The sequence below is a fragment of the Crinia signifera genome, chromosome 3, assembly GCF_055691185.1.
Source record: "Crinia signifera chromosome 3, ASM5569118v1, whole genome shotgun sequence".
NCBI classification, from domain to species: Eukaryota; Metazoa; Chordata; class Amphibia; order Anura; family Myobatrachidae; genus Crinia; species Crinia signifera.
This window is the reverse complement of record NC_139219.1, coordinates 278,300,078-278,312,666: the sequence shown is the minus strand read 5'-3', so window position 1 is coordinate 278,312,666 and position 12,589 is coordinate 278,300,078. Positions and strand designations below refer to the sequence as shown.

Genomic DNA, 12,589 nt, shown 5'->3' with positions numbered 1-12,589 from the left:
CGGGCCAAATCCGGCCCACCAGACCTCGTTATGTGGCCCGCGCGAGGAGATAGCACGCAGGGCAATGTGTCCCAGCTCCTGCCTAGGCCACCTCCTCTCACCCACCCCACCGCGGCCGCCTTACCTGTTCCTCCACTGTCGGCGGCCATGTTCCTGTAGGCACATATGTATGCGGCTACAGAAACATGGCCGCCGGCCTCCACGGCTACGTGGAGGAGGGCCAGGCCGCCTGTTCCCTCTGATACCCGGCAGTGACAGACACTGGGTGGGGACGTCATGACGATGACGCCGCCCGCCCATGTGTCTGTAGAGAAGTAGGAGCAGGCAGGGAAGCTGGACCGGGAGTCGGGGACAGTGTGGCCGCAGCAAGCAGTGAAGAAAAGCTGGAAGCCGCAGCAGCTGCAGGACAGACGGAGAAACAGTAAGTGAGGATGAGGATCACACTCACAATAAAAAATATATATATCTGCTGTTTCCTGAGGTGTCCCCGTGTATAATAATAATAATGCCATGACACCACAGGCTGCTCCTCCTGTATAATCATTTATGTGTCATGGCATTACTTTTATTATATTATACAGGGGGAGCAGTCTGTGGTGTCATGGCATTATTATTATACAGGGGGAGCAGCCTGTGGTGTCATGGCATTATAATTATACAGGGGGAGCAGCCTGTGGTGTCATTGCATTATAATTATACAGGGGGACCTACAGATACAACCGGCCCTTTGAGGGTGACCAAACTGCTGATGCGGCCCCCGATGAATTTGAGTTTGACACCCCTGCTCTAGAGCAGGCATAGGCAACCTGTGGACCAGTTGTTGTAAAACTACACATCCCAGCATGCCTTGCCAGAGTATTGCTATTAGGAAACAGCTGAAGGTCCGCGCAGGTTGCCTATCACTGCTCTAGAGTGTCAGCATTTATTTCACGTCACTCCGAGGTCAAAAGGTCCTTACTGAAAAAAATTGTTACATTAAGTAAACTGTGCTTATTCGTCATCCTCTGGGTCAGGTATGCGATGGTAGATAGGGTTGCACATCAATTTGTGCACAGATTTTATCATGCCCAGAGGCACTCATTTAGGGAATAACTGCCTTGAGTAATTATTATTATCATCATCCTATATTTAAGAGGCACCACAAGGGATCCACAGCGCTCAATTAAAGAGCACATAAACAAAAAACAAAACAGGGGGCGGTATTCAATCCCAATTCCCGGATCACAACTGTCAGGCTGGCCCGACAGTCATGACCCAGTCACATGCTCCACCTGTTTGACTGCATCTCAGCATTCGGGATTCAATGTCCTGCCTGCCAAACGCCAAAAAGGGGCGTGGCCACGAGATACGGCTGTGGATCACCAAGATACGGCCGGGAGCTTGACAATCCACGGCCTGACTGCTTCTAAAGTCAGGTCCGTTCTGCCAAGATGCCTGTTCAATGCTGTCGGGAAAGACAGCATTGAATAGGCACCCGCCGCTATTTCCCCGGTCGGAAATAGCGGCAGAGGATTGAATACCCCCTGTGTGACTTACAGTTTAATACAATAATGGATTAGATCACAACTGTCCATGCTTTAGATTCTTTACACTGCACCCCATCTATTATATACTCACGTATACATACTGAACTTGACCCAGAAACGGAACTCCCAGAAATAACCAAATGGACAACTCAAATACCTTCCCTCTCCCCCGAAAACCTCATGAAAACCTTTCAACTTAATTTAAAACTTATCCCAGCAAGCTCTTACCAAGAAATGACATACAAAATGCTCCATAGAGCATATTTATCACCTAAACAACAACATTTAATGGGTATCGCTGAAGGGACATGATGCCCCAAATGTTCCACAGATGACGCAGACATTCTACACTGCTTCTGGGACTGTCACCATATACAGAAATTCTGGAAAGACCTCTGTCACTACAGCGCCACAACCCTACACATATCTTTTAGCTGCACCATCTCTTGGGCACTCTTTGGATGCTTAACCGACCAACCCCAAATTCCAAAATATAGCAAGAAACTTGTTGTTATCCTTTCTGCAGTGGGCAGGAAAGCTATACTACAACAGTGGATACATAACTCTGCACCTACTGTCCACATGGCAACCACTAGGCTTCTATTCCTGTTTACTATAGACTGGTGAGAAACGACTTTACATAAAGAAAAACTAACACCCTCCCTTTTCCAATGCTGGGAAAAGTACATACAGACTTTACCTCCCCACACTAAAACAGCAATACAGAACTGTTTCCAACATACTACATGAAATAGTAGAAAAAACGCACTAGACCTGAGTTCTAAATTTGTTGCATTTTAGCACATAATCATTCTGAATGTAACTAATAAACAATGTTTCTGTATCTTATACCCCTTTCACATCGCACTTTTAAAACGGTATATTGCCGTTTTTTTCCCATTTTAAAACGTTTAAGGCTGCAATGTGAAAGTGCCAAAGTCGGTTAAAGTTAACTGGTATTTCAACACGGTTAAAAAGCAGAGTCCTACACGTTTTAAAGCCGTTTTTTAGGCAGTGTGAATGGCTCTATTTCAATGGCTTGAAACGTGTCCCTTGGGGGTTAAACGGGTTGAATGTTTGAATGGTATTAAATGATTTTTAAAACGGTTTTCACCTGCAATGTGAAAGGTCTCAAGGCTCAGACCCGTTTTAAAGTCCCATTTAAGAATACCGTGTCATTACCCATTTCTGCAATGTGAAAGCAGTATGAGACACATCCTGCAGACTAATCGATTGCTGTGTAGAAGTACACATGTAATGTATATTACCTATTTCTCTTTCTTTGTCTAAATTTTCATTTCTCTAGTTACATAAAACTTCAATATCAATGGTATTATTAGATCTGCTGTGATTATATGGTTGTAGTTTATGATGAAACTTTCACATTGACGATTTGTACCACCTAATTACTGCAACCCTTACTGTGATGACTGAAGATGTTTCAGTTTGTATTGAACGTATTGTGTTTAATGTTCAAATTCTCAATAAAACACATATTGAAAAAAAAATACCTGCAGTAACACAATTGTATCGCTGCGATAAACAGAAATACGAAAGAATAATTATTGCTGTAGTTAAAAAATAGGCCAAGTAAGGCATTAATTTATCCTTCTGGAAGCTATCAGGTACTCATAAGCTATAATTCATCCAGAAAATATATAGTGCACAGGGTTATATTCTTTCTTATATTTCATCCATAACATATGTGTTGGTTATTACCTGGGCTCTGAACTGTACGGAACTGAGAAAGTACTTCGAATATGTGCATTGTTCAGCTGCTCAGAAGGTGTTGGTAGAGGCATTACCCAATTCTGCAGGATTACACTAATAGGTCCCCCTGTAAGTCCTCACCTGGAAAGCTGTGCCAGCTACGAGTGACCTAATCTTACACAGCAAACCTTTGCTTTACTGAGCTCATTGCTTCTGATTTATGACCATTTTATTAAGTGTCTGCAAGTGACAGTGTTAAAAGAAAATCCCAAGAGAGTAATGATGGAAAGTGTCAGTCAAGGCAAGTAATCACTGTATGTAAAAATCAGGTTCTCCGAATACAATCTCTTAGGACCATTCAGGGAACTTCACAGTGAATATATCTTATAGTTCATGGTTGATTAGCTGACTGCACAGTACAGTACCACCACATTCTGGATGTATACACATTGCCATACAGGGGTCCACAGAACACCTGCAGGCATCTCCCTGGGAGAGGTTTATTGGTCTAGTGCAAAATAAAAACAGATATTATCAAGCCCCGTGCAATACGGGATACGGTCATTAGGTCTACAGTAACTAGGTCAACAAGCATTTAGTTGACACCACTAGGTCGACATGAAGCAAGGTAGACATGGGTTAAGGTCAACATGGGTCTAGGTCGACATGGGTCTAGGTCGACATGACATTAGGTCGACACTAGCGTTTGGTCAACATGGGCTAGATCGACAGTCAAAAGGTCAACATGGGGTCTTTCACTGTTTTCTGAGCAGACATGTGCCGACAGGCGGTATTTCATGCCCTACCATCCACTAGGGCGTGGTGGGAGAATTCAACGTGCCCGGAGAATTCTCGAGCGAAGCGAGTGATGCGAGGTGATGCGTTGCACTTCAAACTGTGTCCATGTCGACACTAGTGTCGACCTAGACCCATGTTGACCTTGACCAATGTCAACCTTAACCCATGTCGACCTAGTGGTGTCGACCCAATGCTTGTCGACCTAGTTATGGTCGACTAAACAATCCCTACCCCTGCAATACACACAGTTGTGTTAACCCCCTGACTGCAGGGTAATACAATAAACATGTAGTGATACTGGAGAGGAAAATGCATGAGAAACGCCTGATGCCTCATTGGTCTTATGAGGGTTTTTCAAATGTCTGCCTTTCTTAGTTGTGCGGCCTTTATGGCAAACACTTTAATATTGTTTGCACTTACACCTATTATACATGGCTCTCAGTAATAGAATACACACAGTACATGCTTAAAACACACCTAGGAAACATTATGAAACCACAGTCACATGTGGCCTTTACATCTCAAGTCATACAAAATAATAAATATATTACTAAGTATTCTATTAATTCAATACTGTTATATGTATCAACTGCACACATTGTTGCTGAGGGTACACAGTGCTGTTTATATAGGGCACCCAGGAGGTAGTTTTGCACCTAACTCTATTAACACTTATTAATACTTTATTACATGAAAACCAGAGATAGGGGCCATGTCAGGAAAAAAGAAAACAGAAAATAATTGTCTTTTTTGTTGGCGCACTAAAGAAAGAAGATTCAGAATAAAATATACCTTTTAATAGTGTCTTGGATAAAACCGTTTAAGTGAAATATGTGCCACATAAACTTATTTGACAAACATTGAACAATAAATTTATATAAAAAATTGGATGCACGCATTGTGTATATAATTTTCTTAATTATGTTGTGTTGTTTTCAATGGATCTATGTTGTGATGTATCTTGTTAGTTTTTATAAATTCGTTACTCAACTAGTAGTCAATATTGTACTAAAGACATGGAAATCTTTTTAATGAGTATTGTTCTTCTAGCAAACGTCCTTGTACTGTATGCAGACACTGCCCTGTGATTTTAATAACTTAGGCCCTTATTCTTGTTCACTCTTTCTGACAAAATCTTTCTTAGATGGACAAAACCATGTGCACTGCAGGTGGGGCAGGTGTTACTTGTGCAGAGATAATCAGATTTGGGTGGGGTTTTACTTCAAAGTGAGATCTATATTGCAGTGTAAAAATAAAGCAGCCAGTATTTACCCTGCACAGAAACAAAATGACTCACCCAAATCTAATTCTCTCTGCACATTTTAAATCTGCCCCCCTGCAGTGCACATGGTTTTGTCCATTTAAGAAAGATTTTGTCAGAAAGAGTGAACTAGAATAAGGGCCTTTATAACCGTGTTTAAACCAATAATTAGGATGGTGCCGGGGTTTAGTATCGTAATGAAGAAGAATATTTCCTCCAGTACCAATAATTTATTATATGCAGATAGCTTTGTGGGATAGACAATGCTGCTGCTATTTGTGCATTATTAGCCCGTTAGTGCTAGACAGCTCTGCTCTCTCTAGGTAGCTGAATCTTTTTTCAGAGCCGAATTATATGTTTCAGCTTTAAAGGAATTCCTTCGACACAATTAATTATGCTGCTCTTATTGCAGATAAACTGCTAAAGCACGGCAGCTATATGTCATGAAGGATATGTGTGAAAATGAAAGTCATGCTGGAACGCATTAATCGGCAGTCTATTATATAGACCAATAGTGATGCTGCTTTTAAGTCTGCAGGTAGTGATTTGACCACAGATAATTATGCTGCTCTTAATGCAGGAGAAACTGCTAAGGTATGGCAGCGCTGTGTCAGTTAGGATGTATATATTGGTGTATATGAAAAAAAGCATTAGGACTACAAGTATGGTTGATCGGGACAGGATAGTCTCCCAATCTTATCTATTATCTATAAGCTTTTATTTCAATCTTACTGGATTTATCCTAATATGCAATGACTTGTAGCAGAGAAAGTAAATTTATTTTGAAATGTTGTTGCCAGCTTTACTTTGTTAATTTGTTAGTTTATACTGCGGTACTGGCAACAGGGTTTATAATGTGATCACAGATGCAAAAAAAAAAACCCACAGCTTATATTCCACAATTATACCAATTATATTTCCATATATTGCTGTTGGTCACTCTGGTTTGTTCAAGGATTGTGGTCCACAGTGGATCGTTTGCCGGAAGACCGTGTCTGTATCTCAGAGACAGTACTCAACAGGATCCCTTTTTGCATACACATTACTCAATATGTCAGATTTATATCACTTCAATTTTGTGCAGTTTTATTTTGTTATATTTTATTCACCCGCTTCCACCTTATGTATTAGTGTTACGTGCATATGATTAGGATTGCTGCAATCTCTGGCTGGGGTAGCTGCAATTTCTCAGGTCAGTCCTAAGAAGGACAGACCTAGGCGACAAACAAGTTTTACATTATACAGGTCGCTGCACAAATCAATCACTGCACCTAAGAAGGACAGACCTAGGTGATATTAACCAGGTACAATGTACTCATAAGTTGCACCACTCAGTGTCTTATATATACACCATTCAATTTGGTTGAGTCTAGCGACAAACAAGTTTTACATTATACAGGTCACTGCACAAATCAATCACTGCACCGTCTGTCTAACACATTAACACAATGCGTGCATCAGGCTGGACCGACGCGTGTTTCACATACGGCTTTCTCAGGGCTGACATGAGCGTCACTGCCGGTGGAGATATATTGAAAAAGGTGACCCAATTAGAATTGGTTTCTGTGATCATCTGATGCACTGACGTCATTGCTTATGTTTAACATTATGTGATTTACTCCAGATTTTGTATTTCTCTTATTGTATTGAAACTGACTTGATTTGTATTTATTTATTAGAGGAATAGAAATTGTTTTGTTACTAACTTGATTTGTGTATATTGTGAGGAGGATAATAATTGATATATGTAATATTGTGCGATGTATAGTTTATATCTGTAATGGTGATGGTTGTTCATATATATTATTATTATACTAGGTGATTCATCGCGCCCTACGGGCGCTCTTCACACCGTCGTAAGGGGCTGCGCCCCCTTAATTTGTGAACGTTTGTATATGAGAAATATGGTTAGAATTGTATGAAAGATGCCCTGTATTGCAACTTAGGTGTCCACTAATCGCGGGAGGGGGGGTCGCGGAGGGTGCCGCGAATTGCAGGAGGGGGGGTCGCGGGGGGTGCCGCGAATTGCAGGAGGGGGGGTTGTGGGGGGGTGGATGCTGCGAATCGCGGGAGGGGAGGGATTGCAGAGAATCGCGGGAGGGGGGTCGTGGGGTGGGTTGCCGCAAATCGCGGGAGGGGGGTTACGGGGGCGGGGGTTGCGGCGAATCATGGTAGGGGGGGTCGCGGGGGGTGTGCCGTGAATCACGGGAGGGGGGGTCACGGGGTGGGGTGCCGAGAATCGCGGGGGGGTGTGTGTGTGCCGTGAATCGCGGGAGTGGGGGTCGCGGGGGGGTGTGACGCGAATCGCCACAAGAAAAAATCAACACAGAAAGGTCAACACATGTAAATGTTGACATAAGTGTGGCACTTCATTGGTGTCCATGTCGACACATGAGAATGAATATGAAAACATTCAAAAAATGAAAAAAAAAAACTTCAAAAACTCATGTCAACCTTTTTCATTGTCGACCATAGCCATGTCAGTGTTTTCCATGTGCAATTTAATTCTGAAGCTGGCGCGAATCGCGGGGGGGTGCCGCGAATTGCGGGAGGGGGGGTCGCGGGGGTGGGTGCCGCGAATCGCGGGAGGGGGGGTTACGGGACGGGGGTTGCGGCGAATCATGGGAGGGGGGGGTCGCGGGGGTGTGCCGTGAATCACGGGAGGGGGGGTCACGGGGTGGGGTGCCGAGAATCGCGGGGGAGGTGTGTGTGTGTGTGCCGTGAATCGCGGGAGTGGGGGTTGTGGGGGGGGGGGGGGTGTGACGCAAATCGCCACAAGAAAAAAATCAACACAGAAAGGTCAACACATGTAAATGTTGACATAAGTGTGGCACTTCATTGGTGTCCATGTCGACACATGAGAATGAATATGAAAATATTCAAAAAATGACAAAAAAACTTCAAAAACTCATGTCAACCTTTTTCATTGTCGACCATAGCCATGTCAGTGTTTTCCATGTGCAATTTAATTCTGGAGCTGCCGCGAATCACGGGGGGGTGCCGCGAATTGCGGGAGGGGGGGTCGCGGGGGTTGGTGCCGCGAATCGCGGGAGGGCGGGGTTCACAGGGGTTCCGGTGGGGGGTTGCCGTGAATTGCGGGAGGTGGGGGGTCACGGGGGGTGCCGCGAATCGCGGTAGGGGGGGTTGCGGGGGGGTGTGACGCGAATCGCCACAAGAAAAAATCAACACAGAAAGGTCAACACATGTAAATGTTGACATAAGTGTGCCACTTCATTGGTGTCCATGTCGACACATGACAATGAATATGAAAAAATTAAAAAAATTAAAAATAAATCTTCAAAAACTCATGTCAACCTTTTTCATTGTCGACCATAGCCATGTCAGTGTTTTGCATGTGCCATTTAATCCTGGGGCTGCTGCGAATTGCGGGGGGGGGTGCCGCGAATCGCGGTAGGGGGGTCGCAGGGGGGGTGCCGCCAATCGTGCAAGGGGGGGTCGCGGGTGGGGTTCTTTTTGCCGCGAATCGCGGGAGGGAGGTCGCGGGGGGGGGGGGTGTTTTTTCCGCGAATCGGGGGGGGGGGGGGGGGTCACGGGGGGAGGGTTTGCCGCGATTCGCGGGAGGGGGGGGGCGCACGGGGGGTGGAGTAGCAGTGCTGGGCAACAGGGGAAGGCAGTGGGTGTCTGGCACTGTCTGTGGGCTCACTGGGCTGGTTCTCTGTCACATACCTCCCAACATGACCCTCTCCAGGAGGGACACAATGCTCTGTTTCTAGACTTCCCCTTAATGTATGATTGCCATCACCTGTTTTAAACAGGTTAATTTCTCAGAAAGGTGTTCAGCACAGATGAAGGCAATCACACATTAAGAGGAAAGTCCAGGAACAGAGCGTTATAGACACAGACACCCACTTTGAGTGACAGATGTAGCCAAATATATAGGAGATGAATACATTGTTTACCACTTCTCTTTTGTACTTATCCCCGCTAGATAGACGCTGGGGGGTTATCATATGGGTGCAACAAGAATTTTTGATAATAAATAGTAGCAAAAATGTTTTATTTTAATATCCTCATATATATTTTCTCTGATGTTATTTGTCCATCATTTTTACTTTTTGCAATTTATGACATTTATAAGTATGGTTTTTTCTATTTATTTTTATATGTGTATTATTATATTACTATAAAAGACCTTCTCTGTGTGGAATAATTCAGTGAGAAAACGATAAGTGCAAAAACCAAACAAGATTATTAGTAGGTGAAAAAAATGTATTGGTTAATGATCAATTATGTGATGCTATGTCTATATATATATATATATATATATATATATATATATATATATATATATATATATATATATATATATATATATGTACATACGTGTGTATATCGGAAATGTTTAGTGTTAGTCGACATATTAATATGTTGTGAATCATGGTGAATATATTAGTGATCTGTGTATCATTTTTAACCTTGAAAAAAAAAAAAATATATATATATATATATATATATATATTAAAATCAAGATGTGACGGGGTGAATTTTATGAAATATTTAGCTATTATTGATTATAGGATTTAGATGTGAGTTGTGTAAAAAAGGAAAGGGAAGAGAGAAAGAAGAGTTTACTCTGTGATAATTATAAATATTATGTTAATTTCTTTATATGTGGAATTGGTTATTATTTTTACGGTAATTAGATTGCTTTTTAATTCTATATATGAGGTTTATATGATGAAAAATACTTATTGGTTATATATATGATGAAAAGCTGTTGTATTCATTTAATCCTGTTGGTTTTTGGCTATTCATCAAGAATATCATTTTGGTCTCAAATTTAAGAAGAGCTTTGTTGACGTCCCCCCCAAACACGTATATTCATCTGAATATGTTTCATGCCGAAGGCTCGCAAGCCTCTGTGGTCACTATTATGGGCGTGCAAGAAGTGGCTAACCACTGGGGATAATGCCTTGCTGTGCATTTCTGATACTACCAACATGCTCCAGGATTCTTGTTTTCAGCTGTCTTTTAGTTTTCCTATATAAATTTTGTTGCACGGGCAGGTCAGCTGGTAGACCACCCCAATTGTTGTGCAATCTATGTTGGTATTGATGGTCCATTTTTTGTTATTTGTCCTGGAAATGTGTTGTTGGTGTCATATATTGACAGGCTTTGCATAGTCGACGGTTGTATGAGCCCTTCTTAGAGTGAAGTGGCCTTCTTGGTGTTGTTAAGTGGCTCTGTACTATCTTGTCTTTCAAGCTCTGGGATCGTCTCCAGCTCGTTTCGACTCTTTGTGGAAGGATTTCTTCCAAATCTGGGTCAGTATGTAGAATTTTCCAGGTTCTTCTTTTGTTGTTTTTGTTTTAGGGACTAAGAGGGATTCCCTAGGGTAGTTTTTAACCTCTTGTCTGGACTTTTTAATGGGTTTATTACAGAACCCCCTTTGTTTCAACCTGTCACACAGTTGTCTTCCCCTCACATTGAAGTCCGAAGTCTGGGAGCAATTCCCCTTAGTTCTTACTTTCTTCTCCAGTTAGTTTAAGGTTCAAGTAGTGTGTTAATGTGTTAGACAGACGGTGCGGTGATTGATTTGTGCAGTGACCTGTATAATGTAAAACTTGTTTGTTGCTAGACTCAACCAAATTGAATGGGATATTTAAAACACTGAGTGGTGCAACTAATGAGTACATTGTACCTGGTTAATATCACATAGGTCTGTCCTTCTTAGGTGCAGTGATTGATTTGTGCAGTGACCTGTATAATGTAAAACTTGTTTGTCGCCGAGGTCTGTACTTCTTAGGATCTATATTGCCGACCTCCAGTGGCCGGCGCCAAAGGCCAGCCCTGGGCACCTACTAATTACAGTTACACAAAGATAGGTCCCACGTCCCCTACAAATTATAGTTCCATAGAGATTGGTGCCATGTCCCCTACTAATTATAGTTACACATAGATTGGTGCCATGTCCCCTACTAATTATAGTTACACATAGATAGGTGCCATGTCCCCTACTAATTATAGTTACATACAGATAGGTGCCATGTCCAATACAAATCATAGTTCCATAGAGATAGGTGTCATGTCCCCTACTAATTATAGTTACATACAGATAGGTGCCATGTCCCCTACTAATTATAGTTACATACAGATAGGTGCCATGTCCGCTACTGCTAACATTTTGCTGTCACTTGCCCTCCTGTAAGCATAATATCTCAGTGCAGGATAATTCCAGATTTAATAATAATATCAAAGACTTGTACTGGTGCACTTGTTTTATTATTGTGACCTCAGTACAGTACGATGAAGACCTAGCCACATCTACGCCTTTTACCTGGCCTATGGGTTTCCCAGAAACACTGCAGGATAAATAGATACAGTAAGTACTGTACGTGTAAGAGCTGTGTATAAGATAACATGAATGGTGTTCTCAAAGGGAGAGAATGGAGCAGCTGGTCCTAAGGCTGCATAGAAAGTGCTTGTATTCCATAGAAACCAAACTAAACAATTTTTGTCTCAAGTAAAACTCAAGCCGACCATAATTTCTCACACATTGGGGGTGATTCTGGTTAGCTGCGAAGCTTACAGAGTGCCTGTAACACCGCCCTGCCAAATGCCCGTCCCCCCTTCCCTCCTGTCGCCAAATCCCCACATTAACATGTCAGGGGATGTGTAATGAAGACACATCATCTCGCATGTCTCCGCTGCAGGAGAAATCACCAGATGGTTGTCGACCATCGAATCATTTCTCCTAGCCTCACATATAAAAGTCTGTGGGAACTGACATTTATTCGCAAGTGCAGGGACGAAGTCGAGACAGGCAGCTGACGTCCTGCTGCCATCACCCCGCCCACATACCCTTGGGAGCGCCCAGTTTTTTCATGGGGACACCCCCCCCCCCCAAAGTTACTATTCTTATAGGTATTAATAACGTATTGTCTTGTAATTTATAGTTATACAAATAATATAACATAATATACAGAGAACTGTTAACTCACCAGTCTCTGCTTTTCCTTTTCCATTCTACTGTTCTCCTCTTTCAGCTTGTCAACCTTCAGAGACAGTTCTGAGATTCTGTAAATGTGAAAGATATCCTTATAAATATTGCTATATAGGTGTAAAACTACACATGTAACAAAAATATATAAATAAATATATTTATATATATTTTTCCCATGCAGGATAAATACTGGCTGTGTTTGCATGTAGCCCACAAACGCTGGGTAGCTTTATCTTTACACTGTTATTTACAGTACATATACTGTAGTATGAGTTTGGATGCCCCCCAGCCAAATTCTAGATCTACAACCAACGAAAATCTCCCTGAAAC

The 12,589-nt window shown here is 42.4% G+C and overlaps 1 protein-coding gene across 2 annotated transcripts in view; it reads right to left on the bottom strand.

The window, feature by feature from the left end:
- Window positions 1-12,589, bottom strand: part of CROCC2 (ciliary rootlet coiled-coil, rootletin family member 2) — a 151,627-nt gene that overhangs the window by 88,692 nt on the left and 50,346 nt on the right. For both annotated transcript variants that reach the window (XM_083178176.1, XM_083178177.1), the window contains exon 10: window positions 12,258-12,333. In XM_083178176.1, coding sequence (XP_083034302.1) covers window positions 12,258-12,333 — 76 coding nt within the window. The remainder of the gene's footprint in view (window positions 1-12,257; window positions 12,334-12,589) is intronic.